At 35.9% G+C, this 26,154-nt stretch overlaps 2 protein-coding genes across 2 annotated transcripts in view; both read right to left on the bottom strand.

Moving 5' to 3' along the window:
- LOC129438571 (NACHT, LRR and PYD domains-containing protein 3) overlaps window positions 1-26,154 on the bottom strand; it is a 35,881-nt gene that overhangs the window by 247 nt on the left and 9,480 nt on the right. The window contains exons 5-12 of the mRNA XM_073863392.1: window positions 9,634-9,807; window positions 7,491-7,664; window positions 7,068-7,241; window positions 5,128-5,301; window positions 2,879-3,052; window positions 2,448-2,621; window positions 1,632-1,805; window positions 1,045-1,218 (exon numbers count right to left, since the gene is read on the bottom strand). Of these exons, the coding sequence (XP_073719493.1) occupies window positions 1,045-1,218; window positions 1,632-1,805; window positions 2,448-2,621; window positions 2,879-3,052; window positions 5,128-5,301; window positions 7,068-7,241; window positions 7,491-7,664; window positions 9,634-9,807 (1,392 nt within the window). The remainder of the gene's footprint in view (window positions 1-1,044; window positions 1,219-1,631; window positions 1,806-2,447; window positions 2,622-2,878; window positions 3,053-5,127; window positions 5,302-7,067; window positions 7,242-7,490; window positions 7,665-9,633; window positions 9,808-26,154) is intronic.
- LOC141361532 (ribonuclease inhibitor-like) lies at window positions 15,449-25,761 on the bottom strand. The gene is made up of 6 exons (XM_073863016.1): window positions 25,667-25,761; window positions 20,979-21,152; window positions 17,620-17,674; window positions 16,194-16,396; window positions 15,747-15,920; window positions 15,449-15,542 (listed from the first exon to the last, which is right to left on the bottom strand). Exons 1-6 carry the CDS (start codon window positions 25,759-25,761, stop codon window positions 15,482-15,484), a joined length of 762 nt encoding a protein of 253 aa, XP_073719117.1. The 3' UTR covers window positions 15,449-15,481.

Raw genomic sequence — 26,154 nt, 5'->3', positions numbered from 1 at the left:
CAAAAATAAAATCAACAGCTTGATATTCAATCCTTACTTTAAATTCTTCTGGTCACTGTGTCACGTGTATTTATTTGCATTCTGGTGCAACATTTTTTTTAACTTTATGGGGTTGTTTCCCGGACAGGGATTAGTTTAAACCAGGACTAGGTCTTGTTTAATTAGGAAATATGACTATTTTTAACAAACATGCCTTACTAAAAACATTACTTGTGTGCATTTTGAAGCAAAACAAAGGGCACTGATGTATTTACAGATATGTCAGTGCAAGTTGGTTTAAGTTTGGACAGCTTTTACATTTATTTTAGTCTATGACAAGTCTAATCCCTGTCCGGGAAACCGCCCCTACATGTGTCAAACACTGTCAGATTATGATGTTAACACAAATCTATTGACTGTCATATAACAGAAACATTTCTTCATGTTTTTAACACAGCACAGCAGAACAACATCATCTTTAAAACATTTCTAAAATGTCCAATCAGTTTTTCCTAAATTACTGACAAATCAAAGACTTTACACTTACCGCTAACAATATCCCACATTGTTGTCACACAACTCATATTGATAAAATTCACCTTACTACCTCAACTGTGTGCTTTTGCACTGGGCCCACTTCATACATTCTGCACTAATGTACAGTGAATGTCCATTTCTTTGTTGATATTTGTATATTTTTGTAAAATATATTTTTGAATATTTCATTTATTAATTTTATTGTCACTGTCATTTTTAAGCATCAATACACCAAGACAAAGTCCTGTACATGTAAACCTGCAGTACTTGCCAATAAAGATGATTCTGTTTCTATTTCAATAAAATAAAGTGAAAATGGTAAGTTAATGTTAAATTAATCAGCAAATGCTAATATTGTGTTAACGAAAAAATAAAGACAATACATTAAAACTTCAAAAAAAGTGTCAAATGGTTAAAAATGTCTATCATTTAAATATATATCATAGAGCAAAATAAAACACATTTTAAGGTAGAAAAACGTAAAGAGACTTAACTACTGTAGATGAAAAGGAAAGAAAAATTACTCACTGTAGTGTCTTCAGTTTATATTGTGGATCATCCTTCAGCTCAGAGAGCAGCTTTACTCCTGAATCTCCCAGATTATTCCTTGTCAGATTCAGTTCTTTCAGGTGTGATGGGTTTGATCTCAGAGCTGAAGTCAGAGCAACACAACCTTCATCTGTGATATTACACTGCCTCAACCTGTAGAGAACAATGACACACACTACACTGTCTCATAGAAAAGCAGGGACTGTAGTTTATGTTATTGTTTAATTTATGTTTATTGTAAAACAAAACTTTATTGTATTTACTTGGTGTCAAACTCTCCTATAAAGACATAGTGATGTTCAGTACATCCTATAACATAACATATTTATCAAATATAACTGAAATATCCATGAACATAAATACTAAGTGTGATGTGAATGATCAATGCAGATAATTTGATTCTGAACCTCCTGTTATAATGAAATCAAATCAGTTTTAAATTATGTAATTAAAGATGTTAACATAAATGTTGATTGTAATCCCAAATAGCCTGATTTAGTCTCACTATGAACTACTAGACAATGTCTCTATGAGATCATGTGTGTCTATCATAGAGATGATCATACCATAATATCTCCAGTTTACAGTCAGGATTCTTCAGTACATCACAGATCAGCTTCACTCCTGAGTCTCCAAAATTATTACAACAGAGATGCAGATCTTTCAAATGTAAAGGGTTTGTTTTCAGAGCTGAAGTCAAAGCAACACAACCTTCATTTGTGATATTACACTTAGTCAACCTGCAGAGAATAAAGACATGGATTCATTTTGTTAGTTCAAGCATTATTTATGGTTTCATTTATAATTTGTGTGTGCACCTGTCATATAAAACATGACAATCTCAATAAAGGAAAATGAACCCAATGTACCTGAAGGGGTTAATTTTTGCGATAACAGTCTGTACGTACATTATACCGCTTATTATGTGCCAAATTGCCACGAATAAAGAATAAATATTTTGATATATTAAATCTATTAGTACAGGTCAAGATGACTCACAATACCTGGATAAGTGTTATCTAGAAATAACTGACTGGCCTCAATTGACCAATCAGAATGAAGTATTGATTATAAAAACATCAAGTGATCATAATTAATGTTTGTCAAACAGCACATGATCACCTGAGAAATCTAAATGCTGATATGTGATATTCTGCTCTACTGACAGTAAGAAACTCATTCATATATATTTTTAATCTAGACTTGACTATGGCAAGTGTTTTGAGTAAAAATAATCTTGTTAGTTTCAAATTCATAGTCCAGCTCCTACATTACTGTGAAATATACTTTCTAAAACACCATTCTGGCATATCTGGTGATGGATCAGTGTGTTTTTAGGTATTTGTTCATTCAGTAAAACATTAAAAGTAGAAAAAAATTACCACAGTTTCTGCAGTTTACATTGAGGATTCTCCAGTATGGCAGAGATCAGCTTCACTCCTAAATCTCCAAGAAAATTCAGTGACAGATTCAGATCTCTCAGGTGTGATGGGTTTGATCTCAGAGCTGAAGACAGAGCTGCAGAACCTTCTTCTGTGATATCACAATCCCATAATCTGTAGAGAACAATGACACACACTTCAATCTCTCAGTTCATAGCATACACATCTGATCATTATTAAAGGTCTAACGTATGAACCACAAATGTATAATTCTGTCTTCATTGTACCTCTTCTCTCTAAATCTCTGACACAGTGTATCTACTTGCTCATCATAATCTCTCCCTGACTTTATATAAACCCTGTTGTATGTTACTTTTTTGTTGTACTAAGAACCAGTAAATGATGTGTGAATATCAGAGAGATGATCTTACTCCAGTATCTCCAGTTTACAGTCAGGATTCTTCAGTGCATCAGAGATTAGCTTCGCATCTGTATCCCTAAGATTATTCCAGTTCAGTTTCAGATCTCTCAGATGTGATGGGTTTGATGTCAGAGCTGAAGACAGAGCTGCACAACCTTCAGTTGTGACATTACATTCAGACAAGCTGTAGAGAAATTTTTTTAAAACAAAAAAACAATGCTGGTGTGCATCTTGAGACAAAACAATAGCATTGATATACAGTATGTTAAGACAGTGGTTCCCAACCTTTTTAGCCCTAAGTACCCCCACAGCCCTATCAGTAGGGCTTAAGTACCCCTTCATCGAAACTAAACCAAAGTTGTGTTTTTAAAGACAGATAATTAGTAATATTAATTAATTAATTCATGTTAAACATTAAAGTAAAAAGCACTGACTGATGAAGCATGTTAATTTGTCTTGAGGTTTTAAACCAGGGATAGAGCTTAGGTTAGAGGTCAGTCTGACATTATTATGAATTGTCATGCAGTCATTCGGAAAGATTAGCAAATGCAGACATTTAATATATATTAATCTGCAAATAAGCAAACCTCTTATCACCAAAACTTATCACACTATCAAAATATTAAAGGGGTTATAGCCTGAAAATCTGACCTTTTTCATGTTAAAGTGTACCCAATTGGGTCCCCACTTCTCCTATCAACCCAGAAAATGTAAAAAGAACAACCCGTTAATTTTAATTTGGTAAACCATTCTCTGCAAGCATGAAAAAAATAGGTCATTCAGATTTTGCCTGTTTTGTGACGTAGGTATGTCCAATCACAATAATACGGCCCCTTAATCTGCACTATCCAACCACGGCACTGCCATTTAGTGCAGAGAGAAAGAGAGAGAAAAGATAATTGACAGCACAATTGAGTTTCAATTAAAAAAAAAACACCGTCATTGCAATTAGTGTTTGCATTTCATCAGCTCATTTGCATTTTAAAAGACACACCCAAAAACTGCACATTTTTGCTCAGGCCTACAAAATGGCAATTTTAACATGCTATAATTAATTATCTGTGGGGTGTTTTTGAGATAAAACTTCACATACGGACTCTGGAAACGCCAAATAGTTATTTTACATCTTTAAAAAATTTCATCATATGACCCATTTGAGGGCCAGCCTTACTAATAGCATGCGCAAACCATCATTTTGGCGTTAAATAACGACTGAACTTACTAAAGACACGCAGTGGATATTTATCTCTGAAAAATGTTTTTTTTTCCCAACCTTATTGCATACATAGACATTTTCCTTTCAGACGCAACAAAGTGCTCTCACGTTCTTTTTAGTAAATCTGGCCCTAAATATACTAAAATCTCAATTGAAGTTACTGATAATTAAAGTTCAGAAGTGTGCATAATAAAAGTTTTTGTCTTTAGAAACGATTCAGGTTCATTGATAATAATCAGATTGAAAGTTCTTGAATTGGACACCGCTATTGCGTTTTGGAGCATGCAGCGCATTTACACACGACGGCTAAAAACATTAATGATAAGATTAAAATTACATTTAAAGTAGTCATTTTTACAATGCTTTCTTCACGAAAATCAATATTTTAGGTCAATTACTGGACAAACGGGAGACATGTTTATTAAAAGTAAATGAGATCAAAGCAAAATCTAAATCTTTTTGTGTACCCCCTGGAAACTCTTCACGTACCCCCAACGCATACCCCCGGTTGGGAATCACTGTGTTAAGATACCATACGTCAATGCAAGATGTTTTTATATTAAGGCAAAACAAACATGCATTTCAGTCTGGGACTAGGATATGCACTGTCCAGGAAACTGCCCCTTAGAATTGAATGAGATTTTAAAAATTAAGTTCCAGGTTTTTTTTAGGGTAGATCCCTGAAACCTTTTGATCTGATGGTATGAGTTATAATCAGTGTTGCCAGATCTCGCGAGACAAATAAGCAACCAGGCCTGTGAAAACAAGCCCAAAACAAGTGACTTTTCTACAAAGCTGGGATCAAGTCCAAATAAGCAACTACACTTTAGAAGCAAGCCCAAAAAAACGTGACCTGCGACTTTACAGAAAAACAAGCCCAAAGTCGCTTATAATAAGCGGACTTGGCAACACTGGTTATAATGTGCCATCGAACCATTAATGGGAGATATGCAGAGAGAGGATTCTTCAATTATTATAATGCTAAAATTTTATCATTTAAACTATAATTACTTTTAAATTAATTACTTTTAAATTAATCTTACTCGAGTATCTCCAGTTTACAGTCAGGATTCTTCAGTACATCAGAGATCAGCTTCACTCCTAAATCTACTACATCATTATATGACAGATTCAGATCTCTCAGATGTGATGGGTTTGATCTCAGAGCTGAAGACAGGGCAACACAACCTTCAGCTGTGATTTTACAATACAACAACCTGTAGAGAAAAATCAGACACACTTCAGTCTCTCAAGTTATTATTAAAATCATGCCATAATTTTTCATTTTTGAGTTTGAATGTCCTCCTTGAATAAGCATAGGCTTACTCTGTGAACTCTGGTTTTGTCACAGTCTATATCAGGGGCGTCATAGGAAATGGGAAAATATGTTTAAAAAAAAAGGAGAAAAGGAGAATATGCTCTGGTGTTTATTTTCCTTGTAGATTTATGATTGAAACAGACATTTTATGGCAATACCTAAATACCTAATTTTAAGTTTTGGAGTCATTAATGTTTCCCTACGTGTGCAAGTGTGAATTTGTACTTTGTGATGGACTGGTCAATTAGCAACCTCCAAGAAAGCCAAAACCTTTAAAAGTGGGCTCAGAAAATGGATGCATGTTACAATAAATGACACTCATCGTCTTGTCAGTGTTAAAACAAGATGCTCAAAATTAATAAAATACTAAGTAACTATTAATTTTCTGTGAGTCCTTTGGAAATAATAGAGACAGCAGTCAAATCAGTTTCACTGTTAACCTTTTGAAAAGCACCCCCACTCTGGCCCAAACTATGAAAAGACCTACTTTCATTAAAAGGGTTGTTTTTACTAAACCATTTAGAGTATAAGCATAACTATGGCATCATTAGAAAGAAGACACTTTGAGCTTCCAGGTTTTCAAATTTTAAGTTAAAAATGTAAAAAGTTAGAGAGGCTGAAGTACATTGTAATAAAAAATTTTTTTTGCATAACATCTTTTTTAATACTAAACATCTTAATGTTAAATATGTGTGTGAAACCTAGAAATGCAATGATGCCAAAGCCACAAGTCTGAAGAAGTTATGTTTCACGTTCGAGGTCAACAGGCCCAAAAATGAGGTTCTTGCAAGTTTTTTTTAAAACTAGTGCCTTTTCTAAGTGCCAGTCAGCCCCAAAATAAACGTATTTTGTTTACACGCATGCACGTTCGTTCTTATTATTATTTATCCTTATGTTAGCATATAAAATGCAATTCCACATTAGGAAATAAACGTCACACAAAGATGTGTTATCTAATTGGCTATACGTTCTGTCAATAAATATTTTACATGAAGTCATTGGAGGAACGAGCAAGTCAGATTACGTCACAATATTTGACAGCGCTGTTTGGATATTATGTATTATACTCCCGCAAACAAAGTTTGAACGAGGGTTTGAACGCGAGTGTAATCTCATACACAGTGTTACGACGTAAATAGTCCTCAGATTGTATATTATATTCTATTACAATTAGTTCATGCGAAATCTGATGTAAACAACAGACTATATATCTATATTTCACGGATTATACGCATTTTTGGACAAAAATGGTCATCGGATGTATTCTAATAGAAGGTTTTCATGAGTTATTCACACATCTGAAACAGACTGGATTCGACTCACGATCGTTATATCAACACAAAGGTAAGACATCCCATTTATATTTTGCATGTTGTCATCTGGACTTCTGTCACAAAATACTACATTTATGATGCTAAAGCATCTGTATCTCAAAACAGAGACCATACACTAATGCGTTACCCATAGACCTTTTAAACGATGTATAGTAATGTTAATATTATTAATGTTTATAGACAGCAGGCTATATAGATATTGTTAGCAGCGTTAAATAAAAACTGACGTCATCCCGCCCCCGAGCTAGTGCGCGTAGAGAGGTTAACAAATAACTGAACATTTCAACGTGTTTTACTCTGAACCAGTACATGTCTGACTATCAGATCTTACTTTAGTTTCTCCAGCTTACAGTCAGGATTCTTCAGTACATCAGAGATCAGCTTCACTCCTGAATCTCCAAATTCATTCATAGTCAGATCCAGTTCTCTCAGGTGTGATGGGTTTGATCTCAGAGCTGAAGACAGAGCAACACAACCTTCAGCTGTGATTTCACACAATCTCACGCTGTACAAAACAAAGAGACAAAGACACAGACTTCACTCTATTAGTTCACACACAAAAAAAATTTAAACACAGTTGTATATAAAATTTCAAAGCTTACACACACACACACACACACACACACACACATATATGAAACACAAAAACTTATATAACCCACATACTTGAAAATACACTTAACATCCTTACAGGTTTATTGTTTATTATTACACTGGAAATACAAGTACATGTGTGACAGAGAGATGATCTTACTCCAGTATCTCCAGTTTACACTGAGGATTCTTCAGTACATCAGAGATCAGCTTCACTCCTGAATCTCCAATATTATTCACAGACAGCTTCAGTTCAGTCAGATGTGATGGGTTTGATGTCAGAGCTGAAGTCAGAGCAACACAACCTTCAGCTGTGATATTACAATACTTCAACCTGTAGAGAACAATGACACAAACTTTACTCTCAGTTCATAATAAACACATCATATTAACATGGATTTCTTCTTTTTAGTTTATACATCATTTTGTCATCTATAATTCAGTGGATGTGGATGTGTGTGTGCACGTGCACGTGTGGTATTAAACTTATAATCATTGTTTGTTAAAAAAAAACTGTATTATCTTCTCAAAAATATAAACCAGTGGTTTCCAAACTTGTTTCTGGTTCCAATTTTGTAGAGAAAAATATTTGATCCTCCCATACACCAATATAAAGATAAATCCTTTGCTTTAAACTATTACAATATGTATGTGCAATATTGTAATTCATACAGTAGTTCAACATCTTACAGCAAACACTAAATGAAGGAACAAGTAAGCATTTAAAGAGGGATTAAAGGGATAGTTCACCCAAAAACTAAAATTCTGTCCATGTACTCACCCTCATGTCGTTACAAACCTGAATAAATGTCTTTGTTCTGATGACCACCATTGTTCTGATGAACCAAACCAAACAGATCAGAAGCCCCATTGACTTCCATAGTAGGAAAAAAGAATACCATGAAAATGAATGGTGCTTCTGATCGGTTTGGTTTCAAACATTCCTAAAAAAAAATCTACCTTTGTGGTCATCAGAACAAAGACATTTATACAGGTTTGTAACAATATGAGAGTACATGATGTCAGAGTTTTCATTTTTGGGTGAACAATCCCTTTAACGGCAGAATGACATTTTTAAATGTTTACTGGGTAAGTCTAAGTTACACTGTTCTGACAAATGCCAACACAGTTTCCGCATTTATTCAATATGAGAGATTTAACTAATTCATATTTAGAAACAATTGCAACATGTAAGAGTCAAATGTTAATAGTAAAAGTGTAAAAGAACAACACTCTTAAACATATTTTGTTTATAACTGTTTAACTTTCATTAATTGTTACATGTCAAGTATTCACAACACATAGCCACTCCTACTGACTAAAATTGCACTACATGTTTTCTTTTTTTTAACAGCCTTTCAGTTGTATATTACAGATATAACTGTCGGGAGTTCGCCCCCTAGTGGCAGTCGTAATGAAATTGTAGTTTAATCGTAAATCTGTCATGGGAGAAAACCTTTAATCTACGAATATATTTATAGTTAATAATTTACTTACCAGTAAGCAATCGTTTTTAAAGTATTCAAGTGTTACTGATAAAATGAAACAAAAAATAATTAATAATTTTTACTTTGCACAGTTTTGATTGGAACACACTGAAATACATCACTTCCGGTCGCCGTTTATATAAGTTTATTTTCTTTAACGCATCCAAAGCTCGAATTGGATTAGGCTTGTCGCGATAGTCTGTAAAACGGTGATTACCGGTGCTTCAGCCTCTCACCGGTTAAATAACTTGCCCACCGTGACACCGTCTTTCAACATCGTTTTGATATTTTCTTGTAATTAAATCATTTAGTTTTGTTAGAGAGAGCAAACACTAACATCTGAATGTGTCTGCTGCCTGAATTTAGCGGAGCTGAACGTGCGTCACATCACAGAGCAGCGGCTGCGGGTGTCAGATTTCATTTATTCCTGTCAGACTGCGGCGAGCAGACGATGGCAGAAGCCGCGTGCATACTCGTTTTTGTTATAATATACATATATGATGTTTAATATAAGCAAACAAATTTAAATCAGACTAGTCGTTTCTCAATCCGAAGGCTGCAGCCTCCGGAGGTCGCATTTCCAGGCTGCATACATTATTAAGTCTTATTTCAGAATTTTAACAATTATGAAGTTGACGACTATTATTCTTAGTTAATCGTAAATTGTTGTAATATGCTTATGATTTGTGAATGTAATGCTCAGTTAACTTAAACTTCATTATTTAATAAGTATTATTCAAAATGTATTAAGTACTTATTGTAATGAATTCATGCAAATTCTCATTTTCTGAATGGCCAAATAGCACTTGATCTTACTTCAGTATCTTCAGTTTACAGTCAGGATTTTTCAGTACATCAGAGATCAGCTTCACTCCTGAATCCCCAATTTTGTTCCCAGTCAGAATCAGTTCAGTCAGGTGTGATGGGTTTGATGTCAGAGCAGAAGTCAGAGCATCACAACCTTCATCTGTGATATTACAATAACTCAACCTATAGAGAACAATGACACACAGGTTTCTCTCTGTTCATTATAAAACACATCATATTAACATGGATTTCTTCTTTTTAGTTTATACATCATTTTTCCTTCCATATATAATTCAGTGTATGTGGATGTTGAGTGTGCACCTGTTGTATTAAACTTATAATCAATGTTTGTAAAAAAATCTATTATCTTCTCAGAAACATATAAATCAGTGGTTCCCAAACTTGTTTCTAGTTCCACTTTTGTAGAGAAAAATATTTGTTCCTCCCAGACACCAATATAAAAACTCTTATATACATCATTTGCATTAAACTATTACATTATTTATTTGCAATATTGAAATTTATACAGTAGTGCAACATCTGCAAAAATTAAATCAAGGAACAAGTAACAGGATTTCCCACAGAAAATCTGTTAGTTAAGGTGGTAGGGTTGGGAGGGTCCGGGGGCATGACAAAGGGGCGGGGCATACACGTCATGATGAAAATGAAAATATTTTTATTTAAAACACTCAAATAAAACTTAATTTTGAAGAAACTATGACAGAAAAAGAAAACATACTAGATTAATAATTAATTATTTTTTTTACTTCTAACGGGCATAGCTGCGTGATGAAGTGAAAGTAAAGGGTTAATAAACACAAAATGAAGCAGATGTTGTAGAACGTCTGGGGAACGATGATAGATAGGGCAAAAATTGTAAAAACTGACTATTTCCCACTATTAATTACATTATCTTAAACTACTGTAGCATGTAAATAATGCACATAAATTACATGAGCAAGAGCGCTCAACAATTATATTAAATTAACAGGCACGTGAAACCTAGCTAGCAGGTTGCTCAAACAACAAAATCACCTGCTAACTTACTTTAAAGGAATAGTCTACCCTTTTGCCATATTAAACTGTTATTACCTCAACTTAGACGAATTAATACATATCTATATTTTTTCAATGCGTGCACTGTACAGTGTGTTGTGAATGCGTTAGCATTTAGCCTAGACACATTCATCATTATGGTACCAAACAGGGAAGCCACCAAACACTTCCGTGTTTTCCCTATCTAAAGACTGTTACATGAGGAGTTATACCAGTAAGTATGGTGCCACAAAAGAAAACTTTTTTGGTACCATAGGAATGAATGGGACTAGGCTAAATGCTAACACATTCACAACGCGCTGTACAGTGCACGCATTGAAAAAAGATAGGTATGTATTAATTTGTCTAGGTTGAGGTAATAACATAGTTTAATTTGGCAAAAGGGCAGACAATTCCTTTAAATGTGCAAGAACTATAGACTAATACAATAAGAGGCTTAAATAAACCCAAAGCATAAGTCCACTTACAGTTCTCACGGACACGCGTTTTATCTAAAATTGTGCTATCATGTACAAAATATGAAGGTCTTTGATCTGATGACCACAAAGGATATTTTGAGGAATGTTTAAAACCAAACCGATCAGAAGCCCCATTGACTGCCATAGTAGGAAAAAAGAATACTATAGAAGTGAATGGGGCTCATGATCCTCAAAATATCTTCCTTTGTGGTCATCAGAACATTTATATTGTTACAGATCTGTAACAATATAAGAGTAAATGATGACAGAATTGTATTTTTTGGGTGAAATATCCCTTTAATCTCTCTTCTTTAAATTATATCCATCCCTTTAACATCAGAATGACACGTTTGAATGTTTATTGGGTAAAGTCTAAGTTACACTGATCTGACAAATGCCAACAAACACAGTTACCAAATTTATTCAATATGAGAGATTAAACCAATTCTGATCATGCAAGTGGGGGACAACAAATATAGGCCTATGCTGCAAACTATTTTTACACACTTGAGAATAAGTAGCTGTCGCATTGCCCTTGGCTTGCATTTTGACATTGATGACATACAGAATGAGATCTATGCAGATTTATTCAGTTCTTATTTATTAAGCATTATTCAAAATGTATTAAGAACTTATTGTAATGTATTCCTGTTAATTCTCATCATCTGAACGGCCATATAGTACTTGATCTTACTTCAGTATCTTCAGTTTACAGTCAGGATTCTTCAGTACATCAGAGATCAGCTTCACTTCTGAATCTCCTATTTTGTTCTCAGTCAGAATAATTTCAGTCAGGTCTGATGGGTTTGATGTCAGAGCTGAAGTCAGACCATCACAACCTTCATCTGTGATGTTACAAGAACACGACCTGTATGAAAATTAAGAAAAAAATTAGTAGTTGTCTACAATATAAAGGTTGGTTTTAGATATTTATATGAAGTACCTGCATCCTGAGGAAAAATCTTCATCTGTGGATGTTTGTGTTTGGTCCATGATGGAGCGGCTGAGGTGAATCTGATCAATCCGATCTCCACAAATGACACGGAGTGAAAATGACAACAACTGCGTCAACTCAACTACACAATGTTACTCACATTAACACAATATTAACACAAATGATGTTTAGGGTCAAAAGTTTAATAAAAAAATTAAATAGCTTATAAAAGCGACTCGCGTCACTGAACTGAACTCTCACCACAATCTGACAATTTAGGGGCAAATTCCAACATGAAATTATCATGTGCGGCTTATTCTTTACAAAGATCAGAACTCTTGATGAGCAATAGATGAGTTGCACAATTGTGTATCATGCCATGGACGATTAAAAAGCACTTGGCGGATCAATAAAAAACAAAGTTCTCTTATATCTTTATCTGGAGCGACTGTTCGGTCTTCTTTAAGCCTTTATGAATTTGTTTCGAATCACAGTCAGTGATGGGCGATTTCGAACATTACTTCATGAAGCCTCGAAACTTTTACGAATCGTTTGATTCGAATCAATGGGGCGTTTCAAACTGGCCAAGTCACGTGGTTTTAGCCAACGAGGCAACGTCACAACAGTTTCGAAAATACTATGGTATACCACTAGGGGGAGTTGATCAAATCTGGTCACTTTTATTATGCAATTTCATAAATCTCATTCTCTTACGAACATTTACCATAGTTTTTTTGTGGTAAAAATTTAGTAATGTTTTTTTAGTGTATTGATATTAGCAAAAGCATGTTTTTACTACCAGTAATCATGTTTTAACTGTTTTTTTTATATTTTGTGGTAACCATGATTTAGTAAACAACAGTTAATTTTTTGTAGGGGTCCTTCTGAAAACGCAACCATTTGACTACTTTTGGTTTATAAATAGATTAAATTAAAAAAAACATGTGCATAATTAAAAAGGAGAGTTAATAATCTGTTTGCCCTAAATAAAACACAAAATATCCTTTTATTTAAATAAGTAAAATGATTTATTATTATTATTATTATTTCATTAGAAAAACCTTTGCAATTATTTTGGAAAAAGTATAAAATGTTTGGAGATTGAGATATTGTTGCTTTTACAACGTTTTCACCAGCAGATGGCGCCATATTTCGAGCGCTTAAGGCAGCAAGGCAATTTTTTTAATTCTCCAGCTTTAACAACATTAACGACATCGCGAAAATAACTTTGGATGCTCCATAAACATCTCTATTAAACACCTTGTTACTTCATGTGCTCACTCGCCTTGTTTTAAATAGGGGAAATGCTAAAGATTTATTGCAGGGATGCGCAGACTGACCGTGGTGTGAAATTACAACCACAGAGCACAGTGATTCTTCAGATATGAAACACAACAAACGTAAAACTAAACAAAAAAAAACTAAAAACGTTAACGTAGCTACATGCACATAAATCATGATGATAATATCAATTTCAAAGAAATAAAGGGAAAGAAAAACCGACCTGATTAAATACAAAGAAAGACATTTCAGATGAGACAGGCCATTGTGATCTTTGTTTTATAGTACATATTTTGTGTCTTTACTTTTGTTTTTAAGCTATTTGGACAAAAGCTGACAAAATGTTCATCGGTCTTAGCAGTTCAGTTAAGACAGGTATTAAAATCATTATCATCAAAATCTGCTCAAAGTCCCTGAGGAGTAATGGGTGTAAGGAGGACAAATGTGAAAACTATTAAATGATTTTAAAGAGCTTTAAAGATTTCATTGCTAGAAAAATGTTATTTTGTGTGTTTGGTATAATACAATGTGTTTGAGTGGTTTATGGTTAAAAACATTATTTTCCACATAGCCTTCCGTACATTTTTGTAGCTCCAAATTTCACTCTCTTCCTGAAACACACTGATTTGAAAAGCTCTGTGTCCCTGATCGGTCAGCTAATCTAGACGTTGTGATTGGCCTGAATACCTCTGACGTTAGACGGAAATGTGACACTCCTTACCATGTTTAAAAGATTTGGTTACTAACAGGAGTTAATTTATAGGCTTTGAGTCCGGAGCGGGAGGAATTATAATAATGTCGGTCTTGTCTACGTCAACAATCCCAGGAAGTAAACTGTTGCCTACAATCCATGTGTTTGTTGTAGTCCAAGGAAAGAGATTTACGTTGGAGACGATAACTCGCATCATCACTTCCTTTGGGGTTCGTCCTCTTCCATATCGTTAACATGTACTAATACACAGACACACCAAAGGAAATGTAAAAACTTGAATCAGATAATTGGTGCTCTTTAAATGAAACTGAATTATTTTTGTCATGGAAATGGACCCATTTATTTTCTTTTGCAGATTGTACAAAAACTCTTTTTTTAAAACAAGAATCTTACACAAAAATATTTTAACACACATATTACATACAGAAATGCATAACATTTAAAGCATACATGAACACATTGTGTACTTTTGTAAATCCTACAGTTCTGTTTATTTTAGTACTTGGTTAAAGTCGCAATGAAATTGAAATGAAAAACTGTAATTTGTTTTGGAATATCGTGGTATTATTTACAAATGAATTATATGTGAGCTTCATTATTTCTAAAAAAAAAATCATGTGCCCTCATAATCTTTAATCAAAAACGCAAATCTCCTCCACTCCTCAAAACGATCTCTCTTTACTTCTGGTCATATGGTATGGCAGGTGGGCGGGGTCCGGGAAAAGATCGCTCCAATTAGCATCACGACCCAACTTCGATGATCCAATCAGATCTCGATAGACAAATTGGTTCAAAAAACACATTTTCCAAAAAACGTACATTTTTGCAGCTCCAGATATCCCTTGCCTTAATCAAAAACTCTGATTATGTATACAACTCATCGATATGAAAAGCGCTGTGTCATCCGATTGGCCAGCTAATCTGTACCTTGTGATTGGCATGAATACCTCTGATGTCAGGAAATGTGACGCTCCTTACCATGTTTGAAAGATTCGCTCACAATCCAATGCTAACAGGAGTTAACTTACAGGCGGTGAGTCCAAGCGGGAGGAATTATGATAATGTCAGTCTTGTCTACATCACCAATCCCAGGTAGTAAACTGTTGCCTACAATCCATGTTGTAGTCCAAGAAAAGAGATTTATGTTGGAGATAACTTGCGTCATCGTAAACTTTGGGGTTTGTACCTTTTGTATATTATTAACATGTACTAACACACACGTACACACCAAAGTAAATGCAAAATCGTGAATCGGACCATAGTTGCTCTTAACACAAACCCATTTGACAAACTCTGTCTTTTACAACAGATGACACACAGGTGAAAGACTGTAATGAATTAATGTCATTGTTATTTTACACACACACACACACACACACACACACACACACACACACACACACACACACACACAGATCAGGATGTCGTCTTCAATGTTCTGATGCGTTTGTTGAAAAATAAGGCCAATGGTGAAAAGCTGTTAAAACAAGTATAAAATAATTGTTATTTTATTGATTTAACTTGTGTTAATGAATTCAACGGAGAAAATACAGTAACGACTCATTTCTTTAAGAATGAAGTAAAACATTTAGTCACATATGTGCAAAAAAATATAAAATTAAAAACATCAACTTAACATGACTGGATGGCATGACATTTTTAAATATGAATCAATACTCACCGTATCTTTTTCAGTTTGTAACGTGGATCATTCACCAGATCAGAGATCAGCTTCACTCCTAAATCTCCCAGCTTATTCCCAATCAGAACCAATTCAGTCAGGTGTGATGGGTTTGATCTCAGAGCTGAAGTCAGTGCAAAACAACCTTCATGTGTGATATTACAAGCATTCAACCTGTAGAAAACAAATGACACAAACTTTACTCTTTCACTTTAGTTAGATGTAGTTTAATTGTTGTATTTTTTGTTTATTAATTCGTTTTAATTTATTACTCATAACTTTACATTGCCATTAAAGTGAAATTACTCAACCAAAACACATCATTTATAAGAAAACGTGTCAGATGCATTTAGAGGGTTTTGCATCTGAACTCTCTCTTTAATTGACAGTTTCATAATATCTCTTTGAGAACCACATCATGTGTGACTATCAGAGAAATGATCTTACTTCAGTATCTCCAGTTTACACTGAGGATTCTCCAGTACATCAGAGATCAGCTTCACTCCTAAATCTCCAAGATCATTAAAAGACAGATTCAGATCTCTCAGGTGTGATGGGTTTGATGTCAGAGCTGAAGACAGAGCAACACAACCTTCAGCTGTGATTTTACAAACACACAACCTGTAGAGAACAATGATACACTTCAGTATCTCAGATCACAACACACAAATCAGATCAACATGGATTTCCTTTTGTTTGTTTATGTGTTATTATTGTTTTCGCAACACAGTAGCTTAAAGGCTATTGGCTCTGAACTAGGAATGTTAACAATTAATCGATCTTCGATTAATTGTCGATAACAATTTAATCGATAAAACTTAACGGTTGTTGAATAACCAAGATCATGCATGTGTGTGCGGCGCCTGCGCAAAACACATACAGCCGGTGAAAAACAAACTAAGCGAGGTCACAGAAGTTAAACTAGCCATGATGACAATGATGCTCAATGTCAAACACACACCTGGGCTATTTAACAACATGCGAGACGAGGGTGGCGGCCACGCAACGAAATGACATCTGCAATGGATCTGAGAGGGTCCGATGCAGAAAATGCAAATACGGTTAGAATACTGAAAGCAAAGACCCTATTCAGGGAAGCCTGTAAGAATAGCATAGCAACGCCCAGAAGCCATTTTTAATAAACAGATTGTAATGTTATCTTAAATTCTGGCAAGAAACTGTAAAATGTAAACTGTAACTGACTGTCATTACACTCTGAACGCCCGCAACATATATCACTGATCATTATTGACTGGCTGAGGCGCTGCACGCTAGCGAAGTTGACTGTTGCAGGTTTTCTCCATACACGGCAATGGCTACAGCCATTCACACTCTGTTTGTCTGTTTCATTCATACGTGAAGATAGAGGGCGCTTGTGACAGTGTGTCTCATTATGACAACTTAATGAAGAAGACGTAGTGTCACGTAGAGATTGCCGTTTTATTAAATAACAGGCAAATGAAGAAGTTGTGATGTTTTATAGCATGGAGACAATAAACACAATTGAGATGATATATGGTTTATCTGTGTTCTTCACGCTATGTTGGGTATTTTATAACAATACTATATATTTATAATGCTATGCTAATCGAGCATAAATAGCATAAAATAGTTCTGTAAAATAGTTTTCTCATTTTGTGATCAGAAGACACATGAGATTACGCATGGTTGTTTAAAGCACTCGACTTTTGGTGTTTTAAAGTAAGTTTTATTATAAATCCCTTTATTTTGTCATGTTTTAATGGTGGGCTAATTTAACATGTTATTTGCTGTTCTGTATAACATTAATGTTACACGTGCCGTTAACATGCTCTGGAGATATGAGATATGTTTTAGGAATAATTTAGACTGGTAAACCTTCTTTTTAGGTAACCTTAAGCCTCTTTGGAAAAAAGGTGTTTGACACAAAGAAATGAGGGATAAAAACCCTGAATAGAAATTCGTAAGTAATAATAATACAAGAATAAACTTTTTTCAATGTAACATTGCTGTACTTTGGGTTTACGTTCAAAAAGTTTTTCTTGATAAGAATTATGCTCTGGCTCGGACTCGATTGTATGTGGTTCATTACCTAATGCCTAATCAAACACACCTGAGCAAGCTAATCAAGGTCTTCATGATCACTAGACAATAGCTGTTTCTCAATACCAAGTACGCCAAACTCGGACTTGTGTCCTTCGTAGTTCGAACTTGCAAGTTCAGACTCGGAAGAACGAACTCCTGACGCGAAATGCATTCTGGGACACATCACTGTCATAAGTCCACACAAGTCTCCTCTGATGCATCCTCGATAAAATGGGCGGATCAAGAACACATCCGGGGATTTTATGTGAACTTGGGCTTGATGCGAACTTTGATTTGGAACAGTACTTGGTCCGCGACTGATGACGTTTCACAAGTCCACAAGAACACAAGTACAGACAAGAACGCATATTGTGAAACGGCCAATCACAGGTAGGTAAGTTTGATTAGGGTTGGAGCTAAACTATTGCTAGGCCCTCCAGGGTAAGATTTTAATAGCCCTGCTGTAGAGACATTTAATCCGTTGAACGGCTGGTCGCAATGGTGTGACCTAATATTTTTTTAAGGCGCACCATTGAGAAGTAGGGCTGGGCAATATGGCAAAAATGTGATCTCGAAAAAGAAATCCATATTGACCGATAACGATATACGATTTCGATATAAGATGCTAATGCTTCCAGCTTTAAAAGAGTATGCCAACAATGACTGAAGTAGTGATGTGCATTTATGTCATTTTTTCATTTCGATTAATCCATAGGTCTGAAGAACGAGTACTCGATTAACTGGGGGCGGGGCAATCAAAGGGGCGGGGCGTACACGTCATGGTGAAAATGAAAATATTTTTATTAAAAACACTCAAATAAAACTTAATTTTGAAGAAACTATGAGAGAACAATGAACACATACTAGACTATTAATGAATTAAATGTTTTTAAAAGAAACCCCTTACACATACATACATACTGAGAACTATATTCTCTGAAGACGAAGCACTGCCGCATGGGCGGAGTGATCTGCTCGCAGCACACGAGAAGCCCCTGGTGATGAGCAGAGAGTTTGGTCAGAGTTGTGCAAATCACTCCGCCCATGCGGCAGTGCTTCGTCTTCAGAGAATATAGTTCTCAGTATGTATACTGTTAAAAGATCGCTGTGTCTCATATCACCTTGTTATTTGTACACGGTTTGACTATACAAATCACAACACATAAATAGGAAAATGATCGCGTTATTTTGTCACTTATTGGGAGCAGTATACTAGCTGGAGCCATGCATTTCCAGTCTTTGTGCTAAGCTAAGCTAGCGGGGGCTGCGTCAGACAGAGTTACAGCACGCACGGAGATGAGAGAGGTATGTATGGACTTATCTAACTCTGGGGGATACGGTGAATAAGCTAAATTCCCAAAATGTGGGCGTGTTCCTTTAAGTCGCACTCGAGTCCGAGTCTCAAACTCGAGTCCCCATCTCTGCGTTACTGATGTCATACGCCGGTCTGTGTAGCTCGACACGACGTCAAACACGCATCTCCAGACCCAGTCTTTACTATCAGATGCGCTTGTAATGCTAACCTGCCATCCAAATGCCGCCATATCCATAATAAATAAATAAATTAACCCACATGATCATCGTTTTCATGATCGATCATCGATGCTACGTTCGAGTACTCGAGCAATCGTGTACTCGTGCCCATCCCTAGACTGAAGCCAAAAAAATAAGAGGATTCATTAAATAAAATTTTAATCTGCACCTCGTCTGTTTTTTTAGATAGCCAAACCACTTTCATATAACAGAATTTGTGCTACCTTTTTTGTCCAAAATGTCAATCTTTGGATAATTATGTATTACATATAGGCCGATGTATTTTGGCTGTCACTACAACAATGCTACTGACAAGCAACCAAATCTTTAATATTTCCACTTAATCATAAGACTATATTCATCTTGTTTTACTATTTAGTCATCTGTATTAAATGTAAATATATTAATTATAAAATTGTCTGTCAACATGATTTATATATAGCAATAAATACAAATAATACACTGCACAGTCCTCACTGTATGAATTAAATGTGCAGCTGCAAGATTTATTCAGTTAATACTAATAGTAGTGAGGAGTTTTCATTTATTGTTCGTAATGAACATTTCTGACACAGAAAGCAGCAGGCTACTGTCACTTTAAGACCCAAGACAGCTTTAAGACTGCACTGTTTCAATATACTGATAAACATACAGCTGTTTATATTCACTTAAACTAGAAAGAAAACATAGTTTAGTGATTACCCATGTGTTGACTGCTCTTGTGAGCCCTCATATCAGAGGAGAAACATATATGAGCTGGTAAACAGATGTCAAGCGCGTCGCGTTGTGGAAACGCATAGTCACACACTCGCGTGCACTCGCTTTTACGCCCGCGGCCGGCGCATGTTTTTAAATGTTGAGCACCGAGAGTTGAAAAATATTCAACTTCGAGAGAAAAGCTCTGCTCTTCAATGTCAGTTCTCACACGGCCGTCCAATCACAGTGGAGGAGGGGCGGGACATTACTACAGCAACCAACCGGCTCACAACTGAAGTTTCACAGCTACCAAAGCGCTCGGCTGAAGAAAACTGGCAATCAGCTGAAAAACAGCTGGCATTCGGAATTGTCCAGGCGTTTTCAGCCGCGTTTAAAAGTTTTGGTGTGCACAACCCCATATACAGTATATTCACTGCAGCGGTGGATCGGCTACTTTTCTTCATCTTTTCTAAATTTGTAAATGTCCTGTAAATATACTTTCAAAGCGGTGCAGACATGTGCGCGTGCAAGATGGACGCGAGAAGAAAGTACTGTACATTTTCTGTCTGCTATGATCCAGGCATTAATGCAACCTGTTTGTGCTTTAATAAGGCGTTTATCATTGTTTGCGATCCATGACGAGAAACGGACGTAAGTCCAACATTACACAAAAGTACTGATCAATCCATATCGAGTAAAAATGTCCGGAGCTTATTACCGTTATCTTTTCGAATTTTATCGCGATTCGATGGGATATCGTTTATCGGCACAGCCCTATTGAGAAGTAACCGGTCGATAACCGGCCGACCCCTAGTCTTGAGCTCTAGTGTTTGTGCGGTACGCTGCTTGTTTCTGCCCCTGTCTGGCATTTAGCTATCTGGTCTTCAAGATACTTGACAATTTCACTCTGAGAATCACATCATGTGTGAATGATCTTACCAGAGTTCCTCCAGTTTACAGTCAGGATGCTCCAGGAAAGCAGATAGATGCTCCATTGCTGAATCTCCAAGATCATTGTTAGTCAGATTCAGCTGTCTCAGGTGTGATGGGTTTGATGTCAGAGCTGAAGACAGAGCTGCACAACCTTCAACTGTGATATTACAATGACTCAACCTGTGGAGAACAATGAGACACACCTCACTTTCTTATTTCACAACACACACACATCAGATCAAGGTCATTTTAATGTGATAATTCACTCCAAAATCAATATTATAAAACGGGCAGTTCTGGTTCTTCATTATGATTGGTTGAAACGCGTTCTAAGCCGTGAAAAAATACCCCGGTAACCCCACGGTTCAGACCAGATTACATAAGTATCACTGCGCCACTGTTGCTGCGTACTGATTTATGAGAATAAACACAACAGTCTTTAATCATATTTTTAATTTGTCTACAATTGCACAATTAATGGCGATATCCAAATAAATGCCAATAAATACTGTTGAGTCATCTCGTCAATAAAGAGAAAACGTTGTCTGAGGAGTTTATAACTGAAGTTCATACGCCCGCTATTATCCACTGGGTGGCGATCTTTCCCAACTTAAACACTGACGCATTCACTGAAAACACCGTGTAGTAGCTGTTCATGTCTGAATCTGATGATTTCTTACTAAAGTTCTTCACAAAAATGGAATTATCTCCGCTTTTAGCTGAAAATTTGAGAGGTGATAACTGATAAGAGAAAAAATTAAGGTAGGATGAAACTTTGTTGTTGTTGTTGTTGTTTGAAAGTGGATGGTCTGTTCTTTTATTTTATATTTATGTTTATTTAAAGAAGATAATTTTTCTGTAAGGCATTAAACTAAAACCGGGTGGCAACTTAAAAAAAACGCTGACGGGGAAAGAGTTCAGCATGCTTACAAGCATATTTGATCATCACTTCAACAGCACAATATAAATGTTAATGTATAAATTAGATGAATGGTGATTTATAAAATAAACACCACCGTCTTTAATCATATTTTCATTGTATCTTTGCTGCGTCTGTGTTGTTTGTGAACTGCGCTCTGTTTCAGTCACACTTGATTCTGAGGAACTACTTTGTTTGGCGGAAGAGTAATATTTATACTAATATAATTACAACTTATTTGTGTTTTATTTTATAAAATCCCGCTAACTTTATGCATATGAAGTAACCGTTTTATAAACGCAATAAACCCCTCGAAGCGTTGGGTTACCAGTGCATTTTATAACAGCTAAGGGGGTTTAGGCACTCCGCTTCGCGTCGTGCCTAACAACGCCCCTTAGCTGTTATAAAATGCACTGGTAACCCACTGCTTCTTGGGGTTTATTACTTTATTTTATTATAAATCACTTACCTCCGTGCTTTTTCAAACCCATAAAATTTTTCTTTAAATATATTTTGGATAAAAACCAGGAGGCTTTGTAAATGTCCTACATGCTATATAACCGGCACAATTCAAGCTCAGAAAAGAATGAAAGACATAACCAAAAACGTCAGTGTGCCATCAGTGGTTCAATCAGAATATTTTGACATTAAACTTTTTTTTTCACTTTTAAGTACATTGACAAATCAAGGTAAACTGATTACTGAATTCATAAGTGTGTTTAATTTAAACAGATGTAACATCTATAGTTATGCGCTGGCACAGAGTTAAGACTCTTTTGACTCCACACAGAAACAGCAACGCGTGCGGAATGACATAAGGAACATCCTGGTTCTGTTATTTTTCGCTCTTCCTTATTCCTTTTTTATGTATTATAGAAGTATCGGATCGGGACTCGGTCTCGGCAGATACTCAAAATCAAATGACTCGGACTTGAGAGCAAAAAAACCTGATCGGGACATCCCTAGTTAAAAGTTATGCGAGTCTCTTGTTTGTCATCATCATTAGACCTGCAGTATCATGTTACTGAAGATCAGATCACATCACATGAAGATCAATTCGCAACAGATAAACAATAAATAATAAAAATAGATTTCATGACTTTATTACATTATAAAACATCATATGATTTAGGGCTGCAACTAATGATTATTTTCATAATCGATTAATCGGGTGACTTTTTTCCCCGATTAATTGGATAGAATTTTTTATATATATCAAATTTGATATTTTCACAAATTATAGCTAAATAAAGTACTAAATAGACCTCTCTCACAACTTCTGTATTTGTGACAGGAAATACGCAATCGTCAGTGTTGTGCCTGAATGAGTTAATTGAACGAAAGTTCATGAACTCGTTCATATTTTGGGCGAACGTGAACTGAACGTACTGTATTACTGCCTGATGAACGTTATGTGAACTCGTTCATTCTGGTGCCTATGAACGTGTCGCGCTCTTAGTTTAACGTCGTTCAGTAGGGTGCCAGATTTCTATAGAGTCTTCCAGGTGAAATCCCGGGTAAAACACACTGTAAACATGCCTTAATGTGTAGCGGAAAAAACACCCAATCTGGCAACACCGCCACCAGTCAGTGTTTCAAGGCTGCATGCGTCATCAAAACAACATTGACTCCGGACGCTGCTGAAATCCCTGCCGCGCCACTCATATAGTTTAACATTAAATAACATCATATTTGTCCTAAATCGTTAACGATTAACATAGGCTGCTGACACATATTCTGGATCTTGAAATAGACTTTGACCAAGCTCATGCTATTTAACATGCACGTGCGGTGTGCAATACCTGCGAGTTGTCCTACACGCGACGCCTCACAGCGCTTCTCGCCAGGTGTGTGTGAGCCCCTTGAAGCACCAGACTAGCCTTTCAAGGTATGTGCCAGCAAATACAACAATTAAAAGACAGTCAATGCTAATGTAAACCCTGGTTGGTTAAGGATTTAAAGTTGGATATGAAGATGAAATCTGGCGCATTTAACTTAAGTGTTAAAACTGATCAAATAATTGCTGTCTGTGGTTCTATATGGGGTATAATGGCAATCATTTTTTAAAAATAATATGGGAAAAAAGAACTATAAATTCGTTCATTTTTGGAACTGTGACCTAGTTTAAATTTTTGAAATATGAACTGTGAACTGAACTAGTTCATTTTAAAATTTGTGAACTGTGAACTCATGTAGAAAGTGAACTTTCCCAACACTGGCAATCGTCATGGTATCTACTTCCTCCACAGTCAAGGCAACGTAAACAGCCATATCTGTTCCATTCATTCCTTGTTGATGGTGAAGTTAGACAGAAATGGATTCAGGCTATCCGGCGGGATGAAGGACCAAACTCCACCATTAAAAAAGGGAGCACTTAGGGCTGGGACGATTAATCGTGCAAATGCGCATTTTCTCAATGAATGAATTTGAGTGAATTACGGTGAAATGACGCCACATCCAAAAGCCAGGGGTCGCTCTTGTGCAGAAACTCCAATTGTGCCACAGAAGAAGTAGCCACTAGAAACGCTATTCCAGGAAATGTCTAAGGGATATTTATATCGCTGTTCTTCAGATTGTTTCAGGTATTTTCATGATAATAAAGAATATTTGAATGATTTTGTTTAATGAGTGTTGCTTTTTTAAATGCACGTTATAAACGACTCTGACTCATAATAATTTTAGATTGATAAGGACTTCCTATTTACCAAACACCGTAGTACACGCATGAACTGTGCATGAAACACAGAATTGGAGCCTTGCGATTCAGAATCGATTTTAGACAGGTCTTTTTAATGGGACACGCGATTAATCGTCACAGCCCTAGGAGCACTTATGTATGCAGCAGACACTTCACTAAAGACGACTACTTTTTAGGGCTCAATGTTTGCCGCTTGCAACCACATGCTGTCCCTAGCCGTTTTCCATGGAACGAGTTCCCCCCGACACGCACACATACGCACACAGACATTACCAGACAAAAATGTTAACTGATGATGATAGTATTCGGCTAACATTATTGTTGCTACACACAAAACGTTCGCTTGGACAACCATAGGCAGTAATTGAAGGTAATTGGTACCATAATGCTTCATTCAAAGCAGACTATAATGTTTTAGTAAGGTAGTCTATATCATCTATACTTTACATACATTATGTCTAAGTGGACATGCTAATAATGTGTCATTTTAGTTAACAGTTTAGTAACAGTTAGCTTCGCTCTCTACTTACCTTGAAATTTATGGACAAATTCTTCATGGAAAAATTTGTACCCTTTATTTAGTTTTTTTCTTTTTGGTCAATTCACATCAGCAAATGTAATATTTGGCAAATCCATTAATGAAGTTGTGTAGACTCTTTAATCCATTTTAAAATTGCCCGGGTTTATGTTGTTCTGGTGTGTTGACGCTTGACAGAAACTCCGCTTCCACAACAATTACGTATTTTCGGCTATTGCAAGAAAGGTCTATTAGGGTATTCACGTGCAGAAGTGTACTTTTAAAAGTGTTTATAAGGACGCGAACTAATATTATGTCAGAGTCCGCTGCTTGTGTTGCATGTTGTAAACATTCTGCACAGTGTTTTGTTTATGTAAGAGCTTTCTCTGATATTTCAGTGCAATTGATGAAATACGATCACACAACTTTCACACGCTTGCAAAATAAAACTATGCAGAAATCAGCCGCTTTAGTTTTATCAATGAAAGGCTAAAGATAGCGCTGTACACGATGTGTTTGCACCAGAAGTCAGAAAAGATGTAAAACATTGTGTTCAGTACCTCAGATTAGATAAATAGGCGGTGAGAAGACGGTCGACTGACTTTGAGGAGGCAGCTCCCTCTTTATGAAGAAACAGCACCTGACGCCTGTGCATGTTGGCCGACGGTGGTGCGGGAGCATGTGACGTCACATACCAACTAATTAGGGGTGGCACGGTTCACAAAATCCTCGGTTCGGTTCGTATCGCGGTTCTATGGTCACGGTTCTCGGTTCAGTACGGTTCTTGTTGTTATTTTTTTAACACTCCAGAAATGTATTATCTTATTAATGTATTAATTATCCATAATTTAGGATACAGTATTAAAAAAGTTATATCATGTAATCATGCACAAACTGAATTTGACTTTAAGCACATTATTGGGAACATCCCTGAGGAAAGCCAGGCAAGATTTTGACACAGCGAGAGGGAAGACATTGATGATTTCAACATGCTTTTCATTTATTTGGCAAAAAAGAGAATGTGTATTGCCATCTACATGAACTTTGT

This window comes from Misgurnus anguillicaudatus, chromosome 24 (genome assembly GCF_027580225.2).
Source record: "Misgurnus anguillicaudatus chromosome 24, ASM2758022v2, whole genome shotgun sequence".
Taxonomy (NCBI): domain Eukaryota; kingdom Metazoa; phylum Chordata; class Actinopteri; order Cypriniformes; family Cobitidae; genus Misgurnus; species Misgurnus anguillicaudatus.
This window is presented reverse-complemented; position numbering and strand designations above follow the sequence as displayed.